The sequence below is a fragment of the Myotis lucifugus genome, unplaced genomic scaffold (assembly GCF_000147115.1).
Source record: "Myotis lucifugus unplaced genomic scaffold, Myoluc2.0 scaffold_65, whole genome shotgun sequence".
In the NCBI taxonomy this organism is placed as follows: Eukaryota; Metazoa; Chordata; class Mammalia; order Chiroptera; family Vespertilionidae; genus Myotis; species Myotis lucifugus.
The window spans coordinates 346,450-374,044 of NW_005871113.1; the positions used below are offsets into that span (position 1 = coordinate 346,450).

Below are 27,595 nucleotides of genomic sequence, written 5' to 3' on the forward strand. Positions count from 1 at the left end.
TTTCTTTTTTATTGGTGGTTTTTTGTGGAGGATGGAAGAATTTCAAGACCAACCTTAGATATAGACTTGCTACTTGCTCAAGGTCAAATAGTGATGGGAGGAGCTAGAACTCAGTTTTAGACCTTATGACTTCAGATCCAATATTCTTTTTAATATTTTTATTGATTTTTAGAGAGAGAAGAAGGGAGAGGGAAAGAAGGAGAGAAACATCGATGTGAGAGCGAAACATTGATCAGCTCCCCCGCTGCACCCCTCAACTGGGATCAAGTCCGCAATCTGGGCATGTGCTCTGACTAGGAATTGAACCAGCAACCTTCTGTTGCACGGGATGATGCCCAACCAACTGAGCCACACTGGCCAGGGCAGATCCAATATTCTTAATAATCGACATGACATTCTGTTGCCTCAAAATGTCATTGCTGAAAATGGGCACCTAAGATTTCCATTGTCTCATGCTCTGATTTGCAAGAGCAAACTTCTCATACCTCATACCTATTTACTTCTAACACTTTCATAAGCTCTAGCTTCCTACAATTCACCCCCAAATTTGCTGTACAGGAAGCACATCCCCAAATTTCTGTGCAGCTGCCACCACCACTCATTCCAAACTGTTCATCCTCCATCCTTCAAAACTCCCAGCCTCTTTCATGCTTATTTTCATACCACCTACCTCCTCATCAGGCCCCTTCAGCCACTGATGACTATGGCTTCTGGCTCATGGTCTCACTGTTATCATTCTTAGAAACCTCAGCATCCATGTGGATCTGTCTAACAGCCTAGTGACTCCCAGGTCCTAGACCTTAGTACCAACAAGCATTCCTTCAGTGACCCACTACCATGCCTGCACCCATCATGCCCTTCATGCCCTTGCTTCCATCAGTACCCAACCCAGACCTCATGGTCCAGTACTCTAACCATTCCTAGTAAGCACTCTTAAATCTCTTCCATTGATCTTGTTTAGCAAAACCCCAATCTTGGTTAAATTCAATTGTCCATTTACACAGCACCAAGAGAAATAGCGCAAGAGAAATTCACACAGTTGTTCTGACTGAGTCATTTCAAAACTATAACCACAGATGTCAAATTGGCACTCAACACTGCCAAATATGCAACTATATACTTCCATAGTAAATTTACTTTCTGTTCTCTGAAAGATATATTTTGTGCCTTTTTCTTTCTTCTGAAATCTCCAACATCTCTCTCAAGCTGTTGATTGGACTACATATGTCATAGAGAAAATATTCAAAGTCAAATTAGTCCTGCCTTTTCCTTTGACCTCAAGTTTACAAACTCAGAAGCATCTGTACCCACACGTTCTGACTTCTACCCATTGGCTACCATGGGAGAAGCATCCCTATTCCTATCTAGGACAACCCCTCCAATGTTGCCCTGGCTTACAACGCCTTCTGTTTTCTCAAGGTCTTCAGCCTTAACAGTCATCTTCCTCTCTTCTACACCATCAAGTTCTCCTTCTCAGCACACAAATATGCTAAAATCCTATCTTAAAAAATAACACACAAAACATAACAACCTCTGCCTTGATCTCTCACTGCCTTCCAGTCACCATCCTATTCCTCTAATTCTCCATCCCAGCAAGATCCCATTCTCTCATCTCCCCATTGTTCTCTCTTCAGCCCACTCCAATGGGCTTGTGTCCCCATCATTTCACTGAAGTGGCTCTTACCAAGGTCACCACAGATCTCTATCTCGACAGAACAAATGATCAATTCTCTATCCTCACTTTACTTGACTTCTCAGCAGCATCTGGCTCCTTCTTGAACAGTTCTCATTTTTTCCTTCCAGCTTTCTGGCTGTTCGTCTCCCCCAGGGATCTGTCCTCCTCCCTCTCCTCTTCTCTTTCGATGTTCTGTTACTAAACAAGTTCACTCTGTTCCATGGCTTCAAATATCCTTTTTAATTCGAATGACCTCAAATGTCTGTCTCCAGCTGGAGTCTCTTCCTGAACTCCAGATTCATAGAGCCAAGTATCTCCTAATCTTTCCATTCAGATGTTCAATAAATATCTTAAACTTACATCACCAAAACTTCTCTCCCAAATCTTTTCCCATGAAGCCTTTCCCACTTCATTAACTGGTAAACCAGGCCAAAATCCTGGAGCCATCCTTGATTCCTTTCTTTCCTCACAGGCTGCATCCAGGTCTCTGTAAGTCCTATTGGCTCCACCACCAAAACATATCCTAAATCCGCTTGCTTTTCATCTCCTCCCTGCTACAGCTTACATCCCAAACACCATCTTCCCTCACCAAGAGAGATATACTGGACCCCCTATACCAGTGATGGCGAACCTTTTGAGCTCGGCGTGTCAGCATTTTGAAAAACCCTAACTTAACTCTGGTGCCGTGTCACATATAGAAATTTTTTGGTATTTGCAACCATAGTAAAACAAAGACTTATATTTTTGATATTTATTTTATATATTTAAATGCCATTTAACAAAGAAAAATCAACCAAAAAAATGAGTTCGCGTGTCACCTCTGACATGCATGTCATAGGTTCACCATCACTGCCCTATACTGTAGTGTCCATACCATAGTCCGAGTGACCTTTCTTATACATTAGAAGTCGTTCTGACTGGGCTCACGTCCTGCCCACTGCCCACATGCACACATTCTGTGCTCTAGTGATGAACAACTGAATTCCTTAGATCCTTTGCGACAATTCAGTGCAAATATGCCCTCCTTTGGGAAGCCATGTCCAACATCCTTCCCTAGGCAGGGTGGATCTGTAGCTTTCTCCTCAGCCACCTGTACATTATACATAATAATGAGTGTAGCTACTGATTATTGAGCCTCTACCAATCCTGACATCATGTAGACCTGGAGGCAATAACAACACAGTGTGTAAGGACACACGTTTTGGAGACAACAAAATTGGTTCAAAACCCAATCTGTCATTGCCTTAGCAGGATGATCTGGGGCAAGTTACTTAAACTCTCTATGCCTCAATTTTTTCATCTTTAATATGGAGATAATAAACCCCTTTCACTGCTCTGTTGTAAGGATTAATTAGACAATGTATAAAGCAGCCTTAGCTGGTTTGACTTAGTGGATAGAGCATCGGCCTGCAGACCGAAGAGTCCCAGGTTTGATTCCGGTCAAGGGCACATGCCTGGGTTGCAGGCTTGATCCCCAGTAGGGGGTGTGCAGGAGGTAGCCAATCAATGATTCTCTCTCATCGTTGATGTTTCTATCTCTCTCTCCCTCTCCCTTCCTCTCTGAAATCAATTAAAATACATTTTAAAAAATGCTTAGTATGGTATCTGATACATCATAAACTATTAGTAAGATGAAGTCATAATTATTGTTGTAGTTATTAGACTTTTTATATATATCATTGAACATCTTCCCCCAAAGTCTACAACTTTTCATCATCTCCATTGTACCACTAAACAAGTTAGATTACTTGCCCAAAGTCATATAATTAGAAAGCAGCCACGTTAGAGTTTAAATCCCAAGACAAAGCTCCATGATAGCCCTGATGACATTGTGTGAAATGCATTTACTGTGTACCCAGCTGTCCATCTGGATGGATGCTCCCTGAGGGAAAAGACTTTGTCATGTTCACATTTCACGTTAGGGAAAGTTTAAGAACAAAGGAGCAGATGAATAGCCATGTTTCAGCCAAGGCAGACTGATGGCTGTGAGACTCCGGTCCTGGGGCAGGGGAGGTGTGTCTGGTGGTCACGGTGGCAGTGGAACACGAGCCATCGCAGGCTCTTGGGTCACTCACTCATTGCTTCTATCTGCACATGGATGAGGGTTTCGACGTCGTCCTGCAGGGTCTGATGGGGCTTCAGGGGGATGGGCAGGTAGCCGTAGTGCTCTCTGTTGCAGAGGTACATCTGGATGCCTGAGGACCCAAGAGAGGGACAAAGCCGACCAATCAGAAAACAACACTTGTTAGTTCTGTAGTGATAACTATGGAAAAGGAGGCCGGACTGTGGCTGGTGCTGGGTTTGGCTCTGATATTGAACAAGTAGCTGTTTCAGGCACTGTCTGCAGACCTCAAAAATGCTCCTTTATTAAGAAACTATAACACAGCATTGGGGTCTAATAAAAAGCCTGGGCCATTCTTCAGCTCAGAGGAAATTGATTTTTTCTCTCTAAAGAACAAGCATAGTTGTGGTCTGAAATGAACACTAGAGGCATGAAGAGATCAAAAAGGAGGCAAGGAATTCCCGTTCCAGAGAACAGAATAGAACACTGCAATCCACCAACAGGAAATAACGAGAGACTGAGGAATAAAATCCATATTTGATATGAAAGCAAACAGGAAAATCCTGTAAGGCTGACAGATTACGAGAGCTAAATCTAGGCACATGTAGAACAAAAAATAAAAAGCAAGGAAATTTAAATTCTCCATGACTCTCTTTAGTTTTATTTCTTCTCTGAGCAAGCTCCCTGAGAGCAAGTTTCCTGGATTTGGTGTCAACCAATGGACATGAAACTTCTAGAACAAACTCATAAAGGAACAAAAGAAAGTCTGCATCTCAAGGCCTGTGAAGAACCTGCCAGAAATATGCCACAGCCCTCTCGTATTCAACACTGGTCTTATAGCCCCAGCTGGCTAGTTCTGAGAGTTATATTACACAGCATCTGTGTTCAACCAGATAGCTAGGAAGGTACGGATCAAGATGGTCTCCTAGGGACCCAGCAGCAGACACAGTTTTGACTAATGAGAAGATTGCTTCATTAAAAGAATGAGTCTGCCAAGCTCTGGTCCATGTGTCCAAGCTTCTGACTTGTTAATTGCTAGAATCATCTATGTTTTCCAGAGAGAGAACTACCTGCACAGAGCCTTCTCTATTTTGTGCAGATGAGATTTCCTCCAGTCAGCTGGATCACCTGCCAAATCAGCTGTCTCACGGCATTAACTGAAAAGAACAGGGAAGAAAAGAGCTTCTATCCTCTCCTTTGCTGACTCTGGCTGAATCAGGGTTGGTCCACCAATCACTGTCACTTCTCTTGCCTTCACCGAGTGAAGTCATTAGCTCTGCTGTGCGCCCGCACGAAGGCTTCTGGGGAACTTCAAACCCAAAGCTACCCTCTTGCAAGTCATGATGAATTCAGAAAGGAGAAGAAAAGTGATTTCAGGTTTAGGTTGCCTCTCAACCCTTCAACTTTCCAAAGTTGCCATTCAACTTTCCAAAGCTTCAGTAAAAAGAGGACAGGAGACCTAACTGAGCTATCCATTAAGTGAGGAAACAAGCGAGGCATGTTCAAACATGCAAGGTCATAAATGTTTACTTTCCATCACACGGTCTCACCAAGTTACTGGATGATGTGGAAGAAGAAGGAGAAGGAAGAGGAGGGGCGGGGCGGGGGAGGAAGAGAAGTGGAGGAGGGTTACAAATAATAAGGAAGATGGGACACAGTAAAGAGGAAGTCAATGAAGAAGGGAAGAGAAGAGGGTCCTAGGGTGACAGCTGTGGCACCACGCAGATTAGAGTGTATCAGAGGCTCCAGGCCAGGCATCGTCACCAATAAGAACAGCAGATAAATCGGACCATTCTAGAAACCTAAGACACTAATTCAAAATAATAATCTCATCCCTATGTTTACTGCAGTGTTATTTACAATAGCCAAGCTATGGAAACAGCCCAAGTGTCCATCAATAGACAAGTGGATAAAAAAGCTGTGGTAGATGTATACAATGGAATATTACTCAGCCCTGAAAAAGAATGAAATCTTACCATTTGCAACACTATGGATGGACCTAGAAGGTATTATGCTAAGTGAAATAAGTCAGTCAGAGAAAGACAAATGCCATATGATCTCACTTATATGTGGAATTTAAAGAACAAAATAAATAAACAAAATAGAAACAGACTTATAGACACAGGGAACAGACTGATGTTTGCCAGAGTAGAGGGGGTTTGGGGGACTGGGTGAAAAAGGTGAAGGGATTAAGAAGAACAAATTGGTAGTTACAAAACAGTCGCAGGGATGTAAAGCTCGGCATAGGGAATATAGTCAATAATATTAGCATAGGGAATATAGTCAATAATATTGTAATAACTATGTATGCTGCCGGTTGGGTACTGGAAATATCAGGAGGAACACTTGGCACCCAAAACTAAATAATGTTGAATGTAAACTGTAAAAAGAAAGGAAGGAAGGAAGGAAGGAAGGAAGGAAGGAAGGAAGAAAGAGAGAGAGAGAGAGAGAGAGAGAGAGAGAGAGAGAGAGAGAGAAAGAAAGAAAGAAAGAAATGAATGCAGACGTACTTAGCAATGGAAAAAAATGTCACCATTCTAACATGAGTTTTAGACAATTAAGGGTTAAATTTCAAAAGGAAATGTGTTGATAACTAGATAAAGTCTATGAAGGAATCTGGTACTCTCAGTGAACACTGCTTCTGGGAAAACAAAATTCTCTTTGATACTGCATCTTAAAGGACTGTACCTACTTACCTTATGAAGATATCCATCATTTTCTTATACTCACATAGTATATTAATATTGTAAATTGATATACTTATCTTTATTCTGATGAAAATTCAGAGAGGTTATGATTGGCCCAAGGTCATACAGTAAGTCATTAGTGCCAAACCTCTGTCCCTAAAGGCCAATGCGGAGCCTCTTTATCCACCCAGAATTTGGAAGCCGAGCCTCAGAAGCAGTAACCACACAGGATTGCCATCCCTGCACATGGGGGCACTTTTGGTCACTACCAGTGATGTGCAGGAGGCAGATCACCCACATCTTGCCTCTTTTGACACTGAAAGATGACGGGCTGGCGCCAAAGATGGTTCCCGTGGCCACGATACAAACCCAGATCACTGGCCACAATGGGAAGTGAACTCCTGACCCTGCCCTCATTACAGCCACAGAGACTTGCCTATGATCCCTGTGCTCTCTTCTTGGGCTAGATGGGCAGCCACACCCCAGTGCCCAGGCGCACTTGGTCTGACCCTTTCACTCATCACCCAAATGTGGTGATGCCTGAAGTCCAAGCTTAAAGAGTAAGGATCAAGGTTTGTGGCTAGATGGTCCTAACTGGGACACACAGACCCTTTATTTCCTTCTCGACAGTTAAAAAATGATGCTCCAATGGATGAAGCACAGCCAGGGAGCTTCACAAGAGTGAGAACAAAAGAATCATATCATCCTTCATCAAGACTCTTTCAGGGGGGAAGGGAAGTGCTTTGCTTTGGATCTAAGAATGGAAGAGCCCAGAAATACTCGATGGCTGCATTCACGTCTCTCCTGAAAATACTTCAAGAAAGTGAAAGGGCTACCTTAGGACCACGCCACCATCTGGGAAGCCTTTCCATTCCTCCAAATGCAGTCATTCTTTCTGTCTTGTCTCCTGGCCTGTTCACAGTTTGTACCACCCATCTGACCCTCAGCTTTCACTGTTTCATAACTATATTTACGTTTCCACATGTAAAGGTCTTATCTCCCCAAACACAGAGACTAACACGATGGTAGGCACAAGAGGAAGGCCTAGAGCCCTGATCCCCTCACCTTCCTTTTCTCCCTCTCGTCTCCCCAAAGAGAGGAATCACCAAGCAGCTTTGGGCCTCTGCACCTGCTTTCAGTGTCCCGGGAGGACCCTTGGGAAGTCTGGCCAATAATGAATGAAGGCCGAGTGAATAGGACAAGTGAAGGGCAGAGCTGACAAATTCCTTCCCAGCCTGTGTCGCTCTCCTAGCCACAAATCCAGTTCTTGGTTTAAAAGAATTATCATCATAATTTAGCGCCTGGGTCACCATAATGCCTTGTGCAATGCTGTAAAGGGGGACTCTGTTAGGCGAGGATCGTTACTGTAACTGTTCACAGTTCACTTTCTTGGAACGTGCTTCCTTCTAGCTCTGAAGCAAAGGGCCTGGCACAAATAGAAGGAATGAGAAGGCCCTGCGTCTGCTTCTCATCCTGGGGAGGTCAGAGCCAATCACAGACCAGGAGGAAAGAAGCAATTTCATTAATATTGACATAGAACCTTCAGGAAAACGTCCAACCCACAGGAGAACAAGAACCTTGCTTTTGCCTTGACACAGGCCTAAACATGCCTGCATCTGGCCAAGGAGTCCCAATGGCCTTGTCAGCCAAGGGGGAAAAAACCAGCCTTCCACATTCCCACCAAATATTCTCATTCCTATCAAGTCTACCACACGGTCGAGTTTATTCACCATCCATCTAGTTTCTAAACTCACTTTGGCTAGTGGCTAAGCGACACATTTCTGGCTCATTGATAATGGGACCTGGCTTCCTTCCTGAGAATAAAACTTTGCTTTAGGAACGTGGGTATCTTCCTGTTGAACTGCTTTGGTGAATTATGTCCTCCCTGACGGCATGTGCAGGTGACACAAGAGAAATAACTTTCATTCCTACTGACTTGTCTTCTTTAAAAGACTTACACTCGCCTCTGGAAATGCTTTCCTAGTGGTTCATGAAAGACTTAAGTCTGGCTTTGCCTGACCTTCGATGGGGACTGTGGTTGACACCCCAAATCTCCTCTCTCCTTCTTCTAGAGCAGGAGAATGGGGCTCTTGACTGCACAGACAACATTCTGAGCCCCCTAGGTGTTGTCCTGTGTAAGTGCTGGTTAATGGGTTATGCATGGAAGCGACGTGTTCAACTTTCATGAATACCCTTCAGGGGGAAGACACTGCCGTCCCTCTCTGGTTTTCACTCAATGGCTGGAACGCATCCCTAGTAATGAGACATCTTGGATCATACAATTAAGGATGATGCCTCATGGAGGGTGGAGAAGCAATGGAGAAGGATCCTGGGTCCCTGAAAATGTGTAGATTAGAGCAACTGCACCAGCTCAGACTTTTTAAAGAAGAAATAATCTTCCATTTTTAAAGTCTGGGTTTATTTATTTTTTTCCAGTGTTGTTTTGGTCTCTGTCACAGTTTCTGATTAATAAAAGGGCTCCTACAATGGACAAAGCAATGCAGTAGCACCACAGAGAACCAATAATTGCCCCTGGCTACCACCACCACCACCACCCTCCTCCCACTGCTCAGTAACAAGAGTGGATTCTGGGTAAGGGCTCTTGGTCATTGGTGCTCACAGGGACAGCAACACAGAGGGTGCTGGGGTGAGAACTGCAGCAATCAATTGCCTCTAACACTACCTGCAGAAGCCCATTTCCTTAGACACAAAACAAAGAGGCTGGTTATTTGCAGTGTTTCCCTGGGGGCGGTGCCACCCAATACCAACAGTACCTGCTTGCCTGCTGGAGAAGGCGAAGACGATGATGTCATCGAAGGTCCAGGTGTAGTCCTGGTGCGGGGGATAGAACATGAGCTTGTCAGAGGCTTCCTTCCTGAGGTCAATCAGGAGTGTGGAGTGGACCATGGGGACGGGAAAGCAGCCCATCCTCTTCCATTCTCTGATCTGAAGGTAGTCCGGGGTCCGTTTATAGAAGCCCTGCAAAAGAGCAAGCAGGGAGGCTGTGTTCTCTCGTCTGAGACTTCATCTTTCATGGTCATCTGCCAGCCGATTCCTTCTAAGTCAGCACCAGTTAGAAGTCCCCAAGCAAAGTCACCTTCACTCTTTTTATCTTGGCCTAAGAATTAGGATTGAGCTCAAGAACTATTTACAGATTAAGTAATACTAAAAGGGTCCTGTTATCAGAAATAATTTTGGTTTCAGCCTATCTCTTGATTTAATAATTTCATAGAAGTACATTTTATGTTGACTTATGATTGAAGCATGAGTATGAAGAGGTGGCAAAGCCAAGCAATGAAGGTGTCTGCCGGCCTGAGTTCAACTCCCACCTCTGCTACTTATTGTCTGCAGGTATTGGTCAGAGTACTCAACCTAGTTCCTCATCTGTAAAACAGAAGTGACGGCCCTTTCCACTCCATGGGGATGGATGCCTTAACAATTCAGAGTGCTTATAATAGTGTTGGCACTGAGAAAGCATCATTGGCTATTATTAAAATGGCTACATTACATTGGTTAATATTTTTAACTCAACATGCAGTACTGAGACATAGAAATAGGGTCTTCTTTCTATGAAGTTATTTATTCAATATTCTGGTGAGCTGTCACTGCTCAAAAGAATTCCCCTTTGGAAAGTTCCTTGTGGGCAAGCACACAGGGCAACCAATCCCTTGACTTTGTGGTCACATTTTCTGTTGTGATGTCAGGGCCCACACACAAGGCATTGCAGCCTCTTTCACGCCTCGGGCAATCCCTTGCAGTGGTTCTCAACCTTCCTAATGCCGCGACCCTTTAATACAGTTCCTCATGTTGTGGTGACCCCCAACCATAAAATTATTTTCGTTGCTACTTCATAACTGTAATTTTGCTACTGTTATGAATCGTAATGTAAATATCTGATATGCAGGATGTATTTTCATTGCTCGCGACCCACAGGTTGAGAACCGCTGCTTTAGTGTCTAGATGAGTGTTCCAGCTGAGCTAACCCTAACCCTGACCACGTGGCAAGGTTGAAGCCATGCAAATTGAAACTTAGAGGATGTGAGGCTTAGAGTTACTTGAACCATCTTCCAGCTGTTTGATCTCAGCCCATGTTTGATCTCTTTGAGTTTCTTCTCACACGGCGTAGAATGGATCACAAGCACTAAGGTCTATGAAGATACTTTGAAAACTGTGGTTCATTATAGGGAGTATTATTAGTAGTAAAATTTTTTATTAGCTTTTAAATGAAGGATCACTTAATATCCTTAAGTTAGAACATGGGTTCTCCTAATACTTCAACTTGAAAACATTTTTCCCAAGGGATAAAGGGAAGGCTGGTCTTTAAGAACGCATGTCAAATATAAAGTTCTGGACAACTTAGGCACAATATTCTCAGAATGAGAAGATTGGAAATGTCATGATGATGATGAATCACTGAATATCCAGGCGGCAGGGAGGAAGGGAGCAGAGAGAGGGAGTTAACATGCCTCCTGCAGACAGGCAGAGGTGAAAACTGTATCTTTTGTCCCCACATAAGTTGAATGCTGTTGGTAATAATTCTTGTTCACTGGCCAGACAGCAACACTAGGGCCGCTTTGTTTTGGATGCTCTGGAGACCAGGGCCTGCCTGAAGCATATGACGTCACTGACTGCCCCAGCAGAAGCCTGACTGGGGATGGCAGCCAAGGGTAGAGGGGTAAAAATTAGAATTGCCCCTAAAGTGTTCAAATTTTTACTTACAAAAAAATCCTCACCTGAGAATATGGTTATTGATTTTAAAGCGGGAGGGAGGGAGGGAAACATCAGTGTGAGAAACATCGATTGGTTGCCTCCCACATGTACTCTGACCAGGGGATCCAACCCATAACCTAGGTATGTGCCCTGATTGGAAATCGAACCCGAAACCATTCTGGTGTACAGGATGATGCTCCAACTGAGTCACACTAGCCGGGGCCAGGTTTTTTACTCTTATTGTGCAAAATAAGTGAGCAATTTCTCCTATTTGCTTTTCATGATGAAAGCAAACAAGAAGATAATTGAAACCTGGAGGCTCCAGTCCCTAGAATAATCCACCCTTATGGCTGATGTCACAGCATAACTCATTAAAAACAACCGAGTGATTCTGCCACGCGAGACACTGCAGATCATTAACTAAGAGTGTGCGAATTCAAATGCACCTAAATAACGTTCCAGACCAAGAACTGAATGACTTGTACAAATATGAACTTAATGCTTCCCTAGAAGAGATGTGGCTAATAACATGCATCTGAAACCTCTTGGGACTGCGGGAAATACTGTAGCGAAAGAGAAATGCCTCGTCCAGTAGTGTGTTAGAACCACTGACTGCTATGTTTTCAGGAACTGTGCAAGCCAGTTGACATGTTGACAGCTGTAAAAATAAAAATCAAGTTAATGCCACCATCTAACAGAACCACAGATGTCAGCTATGCATATTTTTAATAATTATCTCATCAAGTAGCTACACTGCAATTTACTTAACCTTTCCCTTAGCTTAAACAACATTTAAGTAGTCTGCATGGTGGGAGTAACTTACACCATGAAAACTGGCAAATGTTACCAATCAGGATTTTCCTCCCACAGAGAGCCAATTATTAGACATTTATCATTTGGCCCCAAACCAAACAAAATATAAAAGAGGGACGCACAATTGTAGCCCCTTGGGTCTGAGACCACATTTAACATATATATATATTTTCCTTAAGCACATCTTTATTCTATATTGATATATACGACATTGATCAGTTTATCTCTCGCATTTATTAACTAAAGAGTAAAACTACAACCAGCCATAAGCATTCACTGTAACAGATCTCTAGACTTTAAAGATTTTACAGTGGAAAAGAGAGGTGATGGAAATAAAAGAATTCCAATTTTAACATGAATTTTGTAAAAAGAATTCCAATTTTAACATGAATTTTGTAAAAACAAGCTACCATAGCAGTTCTAATTATTGGATCTCTTTAGAAATAAATTTGGCAACATATATCAAAGGTCATAAAAATATTTATACTCTTTGACTAAGTAATTCCACTTCTAAGAAGCTATCCTAAAGAAATAATATTAAATACAAAAAAATTATATTAATCATGACGGTCCTTATAGTTAAAAGTTGCAAACAACTTAAATGTTTTTAAACTAAGAGAAAGGTTAAGTTGCACTATAGCCACTTGATATAGTTATTAAGGAAATGCAAACTGTTATCTATGATGTTAGAGTGGTGGGGATTAACCTGATATTTTTATCTTTTTTCATCTTTAAATTTTTCTATAGTATTCTTATGATAGTGTTAATGACCAAAAAACAAAAAAAAAACAAAACAAAAAAAACAAACACACCACCTATTAAATTTTTAAAAAAATCTCTGAGTCAGAAAGAAAAAAAGTACAAATGCCAGCAAGCTTTATTGATTCATTTAAGCTTCTAATGCTAAAGTCACTAGAATGTTTTCTTCATAATTCATTAATTCAGAAGCACTCACTGGGTGGTGGCATTGGACCTGGACATATCTCCTTTCCTGAAAATGCTTGCTCTGAAATGGCATGCATCTTTCAAAGGAGGAAATGAGAAAAAGGTTAATAGGGCAACTGGTGACTCGGAGCCGCCTTGTTAAAACTCATAGCTTTCACTCATTAGCCACAGACTTGCCTGAGGTGTGATTCCGCACCAGAAATTGGAGTACAGGCCCCGGGACTCCAGCATGGGGGCCACGATGGTTTTGTTTTCGGCAATCAGTAGATTGAGGGTCTGTGGATTAGTCAGGAAGTTGTCAACATCTATGAACTAGGAAAAGAAAAAGATAAAGTCAGGTGAAAAGATACTTGTCGTCATGGGTTCAGGAGTAACCCAACACCTCCAGGGATCACAGAGGCTGGCTCATGAGATGTGGTACCAGTTATCTATGTTCTCCTTGTGGGAGCTCATTGCAACAGGATGGCTTTCATTCAGACTAAACACACTTAGTCTAACTTCTACATGTTCAGCTCCGCAAAAGGCACCAGGCAATGAATTGGTGTTACCACGCTGGGGACACACGCAACCAAGACCCAACCCACAATATTCAAAAGGGAAATGGGAACTAGCTGCTTAAGAAGACGTCCTTTCCAGTGGAGAGAGGTAAATGGAGGACGAGGATGGAACAAAATATTGACTCCTGATCATCAAGTCCAGCACGTTCTGGACCACCTCACAGTTCTAACGGAAGTGATGGAACCTCTAACGGAAGTGATGGAAATTCACCACCAGAGCCCAGCATCATGGGGAGCAACTAGGAAGCCAAGAAAGAGGTGCCATTTCCCCAGGTCATTCAGGAGCAAAATGGAACGGCGTTTCAGAGCTGTTCATTTGAATCTCTTTTTATACAATTGATTTAATTCCTCTGAAAAGTTATTAAGACTATATTATTTTACCTACAGCATCTCCCATGAGCTACAAAGATTTGGATTTTTATGCCTGTTCTATGAAAGAGAGTGAATATTTCAAGAGCTCGTTTGCTTACTGAAAATGCATGTCCGAAGTGGGTCTGAGATGAAATCCGGGTATCTCAATATTAAATTCCCAACATTTCCTCCGTGCCTTTATTAAAAAGTGGAGAAGGTAGGGCCTAAACATAAGATTGTTTTACTTGATCCCACAGTCCTAGTTTTCGGACAACTGATCTGGACATATTCTAGATAACAGTTGTCAAGAAATCAAACATCTGATTTTACCAGAATGTAGTCTGACCATTTTTCCCTCGCAGTTCGAAGGGCTGCCTGCCGTAGCTTCATCACGTGGGCAAACCGGGAGGCCGGCCAGTGCTTTGGACCAATTTCATCAGGATAAGACCTAAAATAATAATAAATAATAGTAGTAGTAGCTTTAATTACTGAGTGCCTATATATTCCAGGCACTATGTAGAAACTCATTGAATCTTCCACTCACCCTCGCTTGAAGTAGATACTATTCTTGTTAGTATCATCTCCACATACACACAGAGAAACTGGAGCAAGGAGAGAGCAAGGACTTCTGCTTACCATACACAAGAATCTTTATGTGAAATAGTTCAGTGGGTTCTAAAGGGAACCCACCGAGTCCCTACTAGGTAAGTAGAATTGTCTCTGATTATCTGAGAGGTATTGGTTTCAGGACCCCCGTGATTACCAACATCTGTGGATGCTCAAGTCCCTTCTATAAAATGGTGAAGCATTTGCATATAACCTGCACACATTTTCCCGTATATTTTAAATGATCTCTAACGATTATTTTGAATACACAGAACAATATAAATGCTATGTAAATAGTTGTTATCCTTTATTGTTTAGGGAATAATGACTAGAAAAAGTCTGTACATGATCAGTATAGATGCATTGTAGGCCTAACTACACTGTACACACACCAGCAAAAAGTAATACTTTTTTTCTGGATACTTTCGATACACCATTAGTTGAATTGCAGATATGGGATCCATGAACTGTATTACTAGTCTCCCCATTTCACGGATGAGGAAATTGGTGTAGAGCAGTTTGAGCCATTTGCTTAATGCTATGTAGTTAATAAAGGGCACAGTCAGGATTTAAACCCAGGCATAACCCCAAAGCTCATGTTCCTAGATACTTCTTAAAATACATTTTGCCATCAGGTACATTTGGAAATTTGTAGCATAAAAATGTGAGTTTCCCAGGGGAAAGAAAGGTTTAATTTACTTGGGCAAGTCTCAGGAAAGGATGCCACAGAAGCGAACACATGGCTGTATCCCGGGTGAAGGGAGGTCATGGAGCAATGCATAGTCCTTGGGATCTCCATTGGCATCCTCAGAAAGGCCGGCCCCAGGCTCTCGCATGGCCACATAGGCCGATGGGTGCTGTGCCCTCGAGAACCCTTCTGAAAACTCCTAATTGGCATGGGCATTGACATTGCCATAGTGGCCCAAACTGGCTACCACTTCAAGTTCTTAGAGCTGTGCTGGTAGTACACGAGCCTTGGAGAATGAAAAACCGCAAAAACTATACAAATAGGATGAATAAAAACTATGTACTGCACAGGAATTCTCTGGGATGCCTTCCCGTATTATTGCTTCAAGGAAAAGCAGTGCAGTTCCTGTTTTGCTGAATATATCACCCCCCTCCCAAATGCCTCTCCTAATATTTTTCACACTGACCTTGGCATACAACATATTTAGTCAAAAACTGGCTATAGAGAAAATTACCAGGAGGCAAGGTAGGAACATAAAGTCTTTCAGGGCCATTCTAATGATGCCAAATTCTATTATAAGGGACTCCAAAAGGGTGTTCAAAAATGTTGATAGTGTTCAAATTTTGTAGTTAAATGTTGCTTGATATATGGATCACAAGCTGGGATTTGAGATATGTGTATACATGCGTACACATATAATAAAAGAATTATATACAGAGAGACTAGAAGGACAAAAAATTGTTCTGGGATGGCACTTAGCATACAAATTTGGCTTTCAATAAATGACTTACCCTGGGCAAAAATTCAGGCAACTCAATTCATTCTACTTATACAGTTCCGTAAGCTGGAATTGTAGTAGCCTTGGGAATATGTACAACAGTAATATATTTACTCATTCACTCATTTGTTCAACAAGTATTAATTTTGTGCCTGCCAAAAACTGCATTGGGGGAAATATAATTTGTGTACTTTAGCCCCCGACAAAGAACTCATAAACTTGGAAAAATGCATAGGTTATATAGTTTATGTTCGTGAAGTATACGGTTGTGTCAAAAAGAATGATGGAAAAAATAAGCAACACACGTGTTGAGAGAGAGAGAGAGAGAGAGAGAGAGAGAGAGAGAGAGAGACAGCGCTCTGTAACTGGAATGACTGGCAACAGCTTTCGGTAGAAAAAAATAAAAGGCAGCTATTAAAAAAAAAAAAGAAGTGGTTATAAAGAAAGAGGGGTCTTCTAGGAGAACAAACCTACACCAACAAAAGCTTTGGGTTGAAAATAAAAGGAACATTCTAGAAAAGCAGGCATTTTTGGGCGGAAGAATCAGGAAATGTGGGTGCATAGGTATGGGTGCTAAGTGTGAGAATCACTGGAGTCTTTTTAACAGAAACACTAACCCATTAGTATTTTAGATAGATTGATTTGATAGCAAGATATGTAGAATGACTTGAAGATGGAAGCAACTAAGAAATTGGTCTGGTTAAGATTAGAAATAACCTAAATGCCCACCAGTAAGAGATTGATTATATAATCATGGTATTTCCATACAATGGGTACTTTGCAGTCATAAAGATAACGAAGAAGCTACTTAACTATAGAATGATTACCAAGATATGGTAAGTGAAAAAGCAAGGTGTATATAAAAAGTATACAAACTTTTCACTATGATGCCTCAAGTAGAAAAGGTTTATACTCAAAATGTGAATCAATATTATCACTATTTTAACACATAGAACACCATGGTGATTTACTGGTGAACTCATGAGAACTGGAACTTGGCTGGGACCCGCTGGAGTAAAGAGGAAGGGAGAAAGATGAAGATCTGCCAAAGGAAGAAACTTACTAGAGATGCAGATGAAAAACAAAGAAAGGTCACAGGCGCCTCCCAGGCTGGAAGCCTGGATGGCTGGAGAACTGGTTAAGGGAGGAAGGGTCCATAGTGAGTTCACAGAATGTCCTCTGGCTACTCACTCAGGCTCGTCCATGGGCCTCCATTCCACGTAGTGATAGAGCCTCTGTACATTCTTCAGCCACTCCCTGAGGATTTCTGTTGTGTTGTCCACATTGTGATCAGTGGCTGCCCTGCACGAGAGAAAGCACAACAGAGGTCAGGTATGCCATGAGAAGGAGCCCCCAGATTAAGTGACAGGAGAATGGCCAGTCCTAAAAACTGTACATAAGGAAACGATCCTCTCACAGTCCAAACGGAACAAAACATTCCTAAAGAAAGAGAGATACTGCTTCAAATCATCCTGTGTCATTAGATTCTTAAACAAGGCTCGGCCAACAGCAGAGTAAATGGCTGTACTAAAACGGTATATGCATGAAATGAATTAAGAAGCTACAGTAAATTCATTACTCTTCTTGGAAATCTTCCTGTTTGCTTTAATTTTCATTTATCCAAGATATAAACTCTGCCTTTTAACTTCACGAACAAGTACCCTTAATTTAAGCAGTAATTCAGTTGCACTTTCATTTCAAGTTCATTTGCGGGGCCACAACAAGATGTCTAGCCAGTGCTTCTTTAATCACATACAATAGAAGGAAAAGCCACCATAACAGTTCCCAGTATAAAGCTCAAAATCTAAGGTATCCTCACAGATCCATTTTGGATTAACTTCACTTATACAAAAAAAGAGTACCATCGAAAGCCTTCAAATAATGCATACAAAGCTTATTGCTGTTCTACCTTGAAAGGTGTAACAAACCGATCCACTTATAAAGTGCTTAGCTCACCTATTCAAACAAAAATATTTTCATATTGTACCACAAAGCAAACTCATACTGTGTATCAGATACACATCTAAAACAAAGTCAGAGCAGGTAGAAATGAAGAGATATACCAGTCTTGGAAAAGAAAGAAGGAAAGCAGGGGTTATAATCTTGACATCATATACGGTAGAATTCAGGCCAAAAAATTATAACTTTAAAGGATATAATTCACATCAGAGATATAATGAATGTGAATATGTTTGTACCTTGATATAGTACAGGGGATGGCAAAGATTTTTCTTTAAGAGCTACAGAGTAAATATTTAGTCTTGCAGGCCATACACTCTGTCCCAGCTACTTCCTCTGCCATTGTAGCAGTAGAACAATCATAAACACACAAAAAGGAATGAGCATTCTTGTATGCCAACCAAAACTTTATTTACAAAAGCAGGCAGCTAGTCTGCAGGCTGTTGTTTGTGAAATCCTGATTTAGTGGGAAGTATAGAAATTGCAAGGAATTCTCTTCCAGTGGAAGATGGTGCAAATGGGAATAAAGTAAATATACAGAGAGGACCTATAGAAAACATTAGAGAGACTCTACTGTCTTCTCACGTACACATGGAACAGTCACAAAAATTGATCAACAATTATATGACAAAGAAATACGATGATATTGGAAATAATATCAATAGCATTCTCTGGTCACAATGCAATAAAACTAGAGATTAGCAATAAAATAAAAACCAAAAGCATTCCATTAAAAAAGTCCCTATTAAACAACTGTTGAGTAAAAGAATAAATAGAAATAAATTTCAGAACTTATAAAAATGAATAATGAAAATACTATATATCAAAATTTTGGGAGACGATTATGGCAGTGATCAGAGAAAACGGTAGTTTTATCTCCTTAAATCAATCTAAATAAAGAAGTTGGATTCCCACTCAAAAAGCTAGAGAAAGAACAAGAAAACAAACAAGCATAAAGAAATAAATAATAAAGATACAGGTAGAAAGTCACGAGGTAGGAAACAGAAAAAGAATAGAAGTAAATAAATAAAAATGCTGAAAAAATTTTTGAGGAAAAAGAATTAACAAAAGACAACCACTCGTTGACCTAATCAAGACAACACAAATATAAAAATAAGAAATGACAAGGATAAAGGGATTGTGATTGATATGGAGGAACATTTTAAAATCAAGCAATTACTTTGTACACATCAATGAAAAATAAAATTTAAAACTCGATATATTGGGAGATTTCCTAGGAAGATGCGTGTTAGCACAATTGACTCCAGTAGAAATACAGAACTTGAACAGAACCATTTCCATGGAAGAAATGAAGACAGAAAAACAACAACACTAGGGCCAAATGGTTTCCCAAGGGAATTTTACCAGATATCTTAACAGATTAGATATCTCCAATGCTATGCGGCTTGTCCTCCAGAGCATAGGCGGGGGAAATCCAAGTTCTTTTCATAAGTCAGGTACTATGGTTACCTAAACCTAACGAAAAGTCATGGAAGAAAGAGATGTCTGAGATTCATAAAAGGGACGAAAAGTGCTTGGATTTTATTGGCAATTCAGCAGGTCCTTCTGAGAGAGAAAGCCATGGGCGTGATCAACAGTGGTTCCCTGGGAGCAAGGCCTTGATAAGAGCAAATGAAGAGGTGGCAATTTCAGTAAAGAGGACTTTGTTAACCCAATCCATAATGGCTTTCCTTCTTTCTACTCGAGCTTTGGGAGGTCACTGCAGCTCCAAAAGTAACAAATGAAAATCTTTAATAGAATATTCAGGAATGTTCAAGAGAAAAAAGAAATTTGTTAAGCAGAGTGGAACCCAATGCTAGACAGGGGACAGATTTCTGTAAAACACCAAGTAACCTGGAATAGATACAGAATTCAAGTCACACATAAGTCGTAAAGCAGAAAAAAATGGGATAAGAGGTATGCGACTATATTTGAAAAGTCCAATTTTGTAAGATGGATATTTGAACTGAAGCCAGTCTTACTAAAAACCAAGGCTAACGTATCTGGGAACCAGACCAGAACCAGCTCCTCTCTTCAGAACAAGGTCTGAGAGGGCGGAAGACCACAGGCCCGCCTGGCATCCCACCAGCTGGAGCAGGAGAGCGGTGTGTGTGTGCAGCTGACGGTGCCGAGGGTCACCAGGGGAGCCCCTTGGACAAAGATGGGGTAATCCGAGGAGGTGGGAAAGTGGGAGAGAAAGCAGCGTGGGAGAGGGCCCCGAGCTCCATCTGGTTTTCGATTGTGCTGAGATGTACACGGCAGCGAGAATCACATGCACGGTGACACGCGGCTACATGCCACTGATGTCCAGCGAAATAGCCATGAAGGGCCCTGAGAGAGGCGGGCCATGGGTCTCCCATTGTGAAGGCTGTCCAGGGAAATTCCTGAAACTGGGAATCGGTTCTAACGCACGCTATCCTTCACTCAAAATATGAGCATGTTAAAACAAAACAAAAAATATCCTGACTACAAGGTCAGCCAAATGTTAGGAGAATTCTATATTATTCCCAAATTACTTATAAATAGTGTAGGAGCATTTATACAGCATCTACTTCTTCCCTTGATTATGGTGTCTCCATTACCCAGGACTTAAATGCTCTCTGCCCTCCCTACACATTGATGCATTTCCTAATCAGAGGGACAAAGTTGGCCTTATTGTATGACATTTATTCTCCTGGTATACATACTAGACAACTTCAAACTCTAAGTATCCACTACTGACAAACCTTCTTAAATATTAGTGGCTTAGACTAGGCAAAGATAAATGCGTCTAATTCAAAACAGAAGCGTAGATTTTAAATACTCTTTTTATTGAGTTGAAAAATTTTCCTATATAGTAACTTCCCGGAATTATTAAGGTTCTCTTTGTTCTCGGGCTTCTGAGGAAAAGAAGAGGCCTTCTGGCTGTGGTTGGAGGCCCATCCACACTGGTCTTTGATGTGCAGGGCCAACCACTGTCCCAGAGGAAGGGCAGCGCTGACCACAGCAGCCCACCGAGAAAGGCCTGCACCCCCACTCCCCACTCCCTGCCATGCCCCTCCAGTCCCAGCAAAGGCAGATCCACAAAAATCCAGGCAGACAGTTCTCACTGTCGCCTCGTACTCCCTCGGACACAAATGTGTTTCTGTTCAAATACATAATCATGAAAGCACGCAGGCTCTGGTCCATTCAGAGAACTGGAGAGAGAGATAGCAAAGGGCCAGATGCGAACTCCCTGGAGGAAACACGAGGCTTCAGTTAAAGGCTCCATTTCCAGCGCCCTGGAGAAGAATGCAGCTGCGCGGTGCTTGTCCTGCTGCGAGACTGCACGAGCACTGGACACAAAGCACTGTGAGGCTGAGATGGATTTTTCCATCAAGCCGGGAAGTGGAGGACACGGAATATGTGAACCACTCAGAAGCCTAAGCATCTCCTCCATTACCTGAAAGCTCCGTCCAGGCCCGTGGGTAATGAGCTATGTCTCAGGTCAGCCATCCTCCCACCAGTCAGACCAGGAAAGGCATCCAGGGAACAGACATGGCTAAAGGATTCCTTGATGGGAAGAGACGCCGGCAAAAGTGATCTGCAAGTGATTTCCAGAACTCGTCAAACTGGAAACCCACTGTTTGAGCGCACAAGCGTGCACTGGCTGGAAGACCTTGCTCTTGGGAGTCCAAGACCGTTCAATCTTTGCCTCAGTTCCCCAACCGGAGTGAAGTCACATTTCAATCAACAACTCCTTCCCTCTCTCTTCCCCGGGTCTCTCTGGCTCAGGATAAGATGGTAAGGACAGCTCAGCTCTTGAGCCTGCCAGTCCTCACATAATTCCTTTTCTTTGAAGGCCATGTTGGAACTTTGACTTTCTCTATCTCTTAAGGAGCACCAGGACCTGTCATCACTAAAAGATCTCTCTCCTCCACATCTAGGAGAGCTGTGGCCCTGATTCGGCTGCAGAGCTTGCAGTTGGTCCTCTCTCTGTCCATCAGTCTTGCTGGCTTCCTTTGGAGCTAGTGCCTGAAATGGAAGAGCTGGTAGAAACAGGTGCAAAATCCAGTTGGCCTCAGAGGGAAGTCAAGGCCATATCTCATCATAATGCTGCCCATCCACTCTCTCTCTGCTTCTGCTTCTTCTTCCACTTCTCTAGCTCTGCATGTCAGCAAAAGCCCATTAGTCTCAGATTCAAAGTCAAATTAGGACAAAGGGAAACACACACCACACACGATCAGTAGGATGTGCAGGGATCCCCTTGGCTCATGGAGTTCCCTGGCCAGCAAGTGCATTGCCACTATCACAGGGAAAAGCAAGAGCTCCTAGAGTGGACTAGTGAATAAACATGTCTGCAGGATGATAGGGCTTTCCTACTTTGGCTGTACCCCCCACATCCCCCAAATGAATGGAGATTTCTCTGGTAATATCTAAACACCCTGACATTTCTCCTTATTCCAGGGCAGTTTTCATTCCTCAGTCTTGGCTCTTAAACTAATAGCCAACTTGAAATAATTAGCACTGACTCATTTATTTTTACAAGGCCTACTAAGGTGTGAGGGTTAAACTCACATTGGCAATTGTAGGGCCATGGGAGCCATATAAACACGTGGTTCAGGTCTCCCAGCAGGTGGAACAGAGATATTGAGGAAACAGTACTCTTGATCACATCTGCACTGACCCTTGGGGAATGTTCTCAGCCTCCCTGCCACCCCAGAAAGTCTAGACTTCTGACACTGCAGAGCAATAGGACTGCCATCGGGTGGGCAGGATGGAGGCAACGCTGTGTAGCAGTTGATCTTTGCTCCCTCCAGTGTCAAAATACGTCCTGCAGAGGCTCAAGGGAAGAGCGGTGAGATGAACAACAAAATTAGTCACCACCTGGACTAATACCATGGATTCATACCATGACTAGTGAGTTGGCAAAAATGAATTTTCCAACCCGAGACTTCAAAGACTGTCCTCTTTACTGTCTCTTGTTTTCATTCAGTAAGGAAGGCTCATTGGTGTAGATGTAGAAAATAAAGAGCTCCACCTTCAAATAAAACTCCACTTTTGGAAGCAACTAGTAAAATCCATTTTTAAGAAAGGTCATGTCATCAAGTCCCACCACTTCTGTTTCTGTCCTCAGGGACAGCCTCACCAGCAGCTGTGCTGCCAACGGGAAGAGATATGCTTGGCCACTTGGCAAAATATGATGATGGATACTTGCTTCTTGGGAACGGTATAGAGTTGTTTAAAATCTAGAATCCATCTGCTGGGTGGAAAGTTGATATGGATATGGTTAAGGATACAAATATGGGTTGTGGAGGCCAGAGATTTCTCCCCCAAAAAGCCTTTTTCTAAGTCCTACCAAATCCATTAGTAGCAATTCTTTCTAATGAATGAAGAAATCTGTAAAACTCACTTCTCATGAACTCTCCTCACCAATAAAATAAATGTTTATACTCCCTCAACATCCCTTTTTGGTATGTCCTGCTTAATCCCAGAAATAATCACAGACTTCCCACACCTGAAGGTTGGGTAAGAGTGATGTAAAAAGAAATGTTTGATTCTGGAAAGGCAGTCAAACAACAAATGCATTTTATTCCTAAGGGCCAGAAAGAGGAATGGTAAAATCTGCCGATTGACCATGTAATAGTTAATTCAACATCAAGATGAACTTAATTAAACATATTACAAATGAGCCTTTTATTGATACCTTTGATTCTAAGCTATAGTTTTCCTCTCTTGGTGTTAAGAACCCTTCACCTATATATCATGTAGTATCCCATTTTAAGCCTCATTTAGGCATTATATTGATCTCCCCATTTTATAGAAGAGAAGGCTGAGGATGAGAGGTTATGACTTGCACAAGTCATGCAAATGGTGGGTATTAGATTTGGACTTTTTCTTCAGGCCTTTGATACTCTATTCCAACCTTATCTCAAACTCCCCCCACCACACTCACCCACAAAGTGAATGCCCACCTGTCAGATTAGAAGAAATTATCTGCCTTGTCAAGGACATTAATAAACACGACCAATATGAAAAAATCTCAGTATGAATAATTTCAGGGGGACTTTTCCCAATCCAACCCAATGCCAACAAAGGCTGATCATAGATAACAAATGTGCTATGTATGAGCTAACAGTGTGAGCATAATGTTTTCAAGGTTCATCCATGTTGCAGTATTATCAGTACTTCATTCCTTTTCATGGCTGCATACTACTCCACTGTATGGATATACCACACTCGTTTATCCATTGATCACTTAGTGGACATTTGGGTTGTTTTCACTTTTTACTTTTATGAGTATTGCTGCTATGAACCTTCATATGCCAATTTTTGGGTGCACATATATTGTCATTTCCCTTGGGATTGTTGCTCACATCCTGGAACCCTGGAGTCCTGCTTCATTTGAGAAAAACAAACTGGTGAATAATTCTACGAAATAATATATTTTGCCAAATCGTGGCAGGTATTGCCTTTAGCATGAACCTATCCTTTTAATTCCTCAAAGGAAGGAAATGCTGAAAATACTATGAAGTGTTGGCCTACTTTATTCCATTTTCATGCACAGGTTCAGTTGCCACAAAGGATGGGTTTTCTGGGAAAGGTGTGATTTCTAACATCCTGACCCATTTACTGGCAAATTTCATTTACCCTTCTCAGACAAATGTGTCCGATTTATTATTATTATTATTAAATATTTTTAAATGTTGATGTTATTGTAGGAGTTCCCCTCTTTCTCCCCTTTGCCCACCCCCACACCTCCTACCCCTTCCTTGGCCTTTACCAAATTATTGTCCATGTCCATGGGGTCTGCATGTATCATGTGTCCAAATTTCTCACTCAAAAACTATGTCTGGTGTATAGTAAACATTTAGCACAGGCTTATTGAATGAGTCAGTAAGTGCTCGCATAAATGAATGACAAAATAAAAATATACTCTCCATATTTACTAAGGGCCTGCCACATAAGCAAAAGCAGCAGCAAATGTAAGAGAAAAATGCTAACCCCGCTAAAGCATTTTGACTTATTCAGAAGCCATCAGACTTCTTCCTGCTATCGCCCACTTCCCCCCTGAAAAAGGCGGGCTAGACACACGAGCGAAGACCAGAAAATGTCCAATTTGCCACAGAGTCACCTACAATGAGAACTTGGCTCCAGCGAACGAAACATTTCAGTTCAGTGCATTGCTGTAGCTCAAACCTGTTGTCTTGGTTCCAGTAATAACAGGCCCGGCCAGCTCCGGAGGGAGAGAGAAAATGTTTGCCTTGAGTTTACCTGCTGTAAAAAGTTTTAAGTCTGGCCTTCCCACATCACTTCATTTGAGATTTTTTTTTCACTGGGGGGTGGCGGGGGGATACTGTTTAGCAGATGTTAGCCCCTGTTCATTTTCTATAATCACACTCAGGCAGACTGCAGAGACTGAGACATATTGGTGAGGAGGTTCGAGTTATTTACTCTTGTCCATGGTGTCAGGCTATTCTGATGGTATTTTTCCCTCCATCTCTATTATGGAAAACTGCTGTCAGAAGGAAGGAACAGTCTGTGCTCCGAACATTTCCAGGGTCCACGTGTGTTTGTCACGTGTTGCCGGGGAGGGAACCATGCACAGATCCCCAGTACAGAGCAGTTTTCCTTCTTGATCACTCACTCCACTTCTGCAGGCAGCAAAGTAGCAGGAGCAAACAGCCGAGCGCTCACTACCGGTCAGGCACTGAATTGGAACCCTTGACTTGTAACCTCTTGTTTCATCACAACTCTGCTGTGTATTCTCATTAATCCCATTAGAAAGATGAGGAAAAGCAGGTCCGGAGAGGTGACACCTCACATCCAAACCTCAGAAGCAATAGAGTCAGAGAGCAGGGCTCAGAGGACTGTCTCGTTAACCACTCCTGAGGCTCATTTTGCAATTGTACTTTGGAGTGAGGTTTGAAACAGAGAGAAATATTTTAAAGAAGCAGAGAGTGAATTGCAGTGGTGTCTTCAAAGTGCTAGATGTAGCACGGGCTCGTGCGCTCAGTAAAACTGCCGCAGCTGCAGGGCATTTCAGTTATTTCTGAGCCCCCAGGGGTCACCGGCCCTCTTCCTGCCTCAGGGACAGACAGACCCTACCAAGCCCTCCTACTTTTCAATAATGCCTTGATCAGCAAATGGCTCTTATCAATAACTGATTTCACTCTTTGCTGTTTCCCAAGCTTTCTGTGATCTTGGTTATCTCCTCTCTAGCAGAGAGGTTTAAGGATCTTTGCCTTTGCTGTAAAAGGAGAAATAAGGTTTAGGGGAAAAATATCGGAGAGACTAACTTTTCAAAAGCCTGGCACGAATGTCACCTGGTGACTGTGGGAGGTAGGATCCTGGGTCCTAGACTTCCGAGGTACTGAAGCCTTCCCTGACCTCCCCATGTGGGTCAAATCCCCTGGTGGTCAGTTCTTTTGGTGCCACACACCTCTTCTCTCTAGTATGTGTCACAATTGCAAGTCGATCCTTAGTTCTATGGTATTGCGTAATCTATTTCTCCCTCCTGTCTATAAGGTTTGTGAAGGCGGGGATGTGATTGTCTTTGCTCATCATTGTAGCTTCAAGCCCAGGACAGTGTCTGGCATGGGCACAGAGTAAAGTGTTGTTAAATGAATAAACTGAGTGCAAGATTGCTGTCCCCATCCTTCTTTCTAAGCACTAAATACTTAAAGTGTGGATACGATACCCGAAAAAACAAAACACGTAATGATACAAGTGTGGGGAAATATCTTTGGGGGCACTTCCATTCTGTTTCATAATCGATATCTGGCAAGAGTGAGTTTAAGCAGGCCCTGGACACGAACATGGGGGCAGATACTGTTCGGTATTGAGCTGTTGGAAGGCTCTGATGGAGCCCAATCATCTGAGGGGAAGTGGGGAACCTGATCAATCGCTCTGAAGGCAGCATCCAGAAGACATGTGGCCAGGGCAGAGTTCAAGCAAATGTAATTGTGGTCGATGGTAAATATGGCAACAGGTGAGTCATTCTTCTTCCCGGCTTTCATTAGGGTGTGTCCTCTGAGCCAAATTAGAAATCCAGCAAAGGCCTTGGCACTCATCATTATAAACAGAGTCCAGTTCCACCAACAAAGGGAGAAAGCTGCAACTTCCTTTTCAGACCGAGAAGAGGGTGCGATGGCTTCCCCAGGTCCCAGCAGGACTTCCTGCGCTTCCTTCCCCAGTCGCAAGTCAGGCCACGTCGAAGGCATGCTCAGTCTTCAGCTGCCGCCTCGTTCTTCTAGAGGCACCGTGGGAACAGAGCCAATGATGTCCAACATTTCAAGTTCACGTCCCAAGAATCTCCCAAACAGTGTTTCAGTTCACGTTTTCTGTAAATGATATCATGGCATGATGAAATTCTCACTTTCATTCCCGCATAGCCGGCATTTGGAGAGGGATTTGGGCACTGCCAGAGCCAGATTCAAACTCACCGACCCCAGTTTCTTCCGCAGAGGATGAGAGCACAGTTTCAGATGAACAACATTTTCAGCAGAACAACTGTTGGCAGGAAGACCCGACAGAGCCCTTTGGTACAATGCAGTTATACTCAAGAAGGAGGATTTGGTCCAATGAATCATGTGTGTTTTCTCCTTTAAAACCCACAACATTCTAGGAAGTAGGTATTCTCCCCATCTTATGAATGAGAAAGCAGTCACAAAGCTAGTAAATGATGAACCCAGGATAAGCCACTCAAAATCCTGGGATCAGTGCTCAATAAAGAGACCCCCAAATCAGGACCAGTGAGACACATTGGAGAGAAAACGTGATGAAGATGCAATAAGGAGACCCAG

General features: G+C 42.4%; 1 protein-coding gene across 1 annotated transcript in view; it reads right to left on the bottom strand.

Moving 5' to 3' along the window:
* COLGALT2 (collagen beta(1-O)galactosyltransferase 2) overlaps positions 1-27,595 on the bottom strand; it is a 72,073-nt gene that overhangs the window by 13,577 nt on the left and 30,901 nt on the right. The window contains exons 2-6 of the mRNA XM_006089855.3: positions 17,064-17,174; positions 14,131-14,248; positions 13,070-13,204; positions 9,199-9,403; positions 3,751-3,870 (exon numbers count right to left, since the gene is read on the bottom strand). Coding sequence (XP_006089917.1) covers positions 3,751-3,870; positions 9,199-9,403; positions 13,070-13,204; positions 14,131-14,248; positions 17,064-17,174 — 689 coding nt within the window. The remainder of the gene's footprint in view (positions 1-3,750; positions 3,871-9,198; positions 9,404-13,069; positions 13,205-14,130; positions 14,249-17,063; positions 17,175-27,595) is intronic.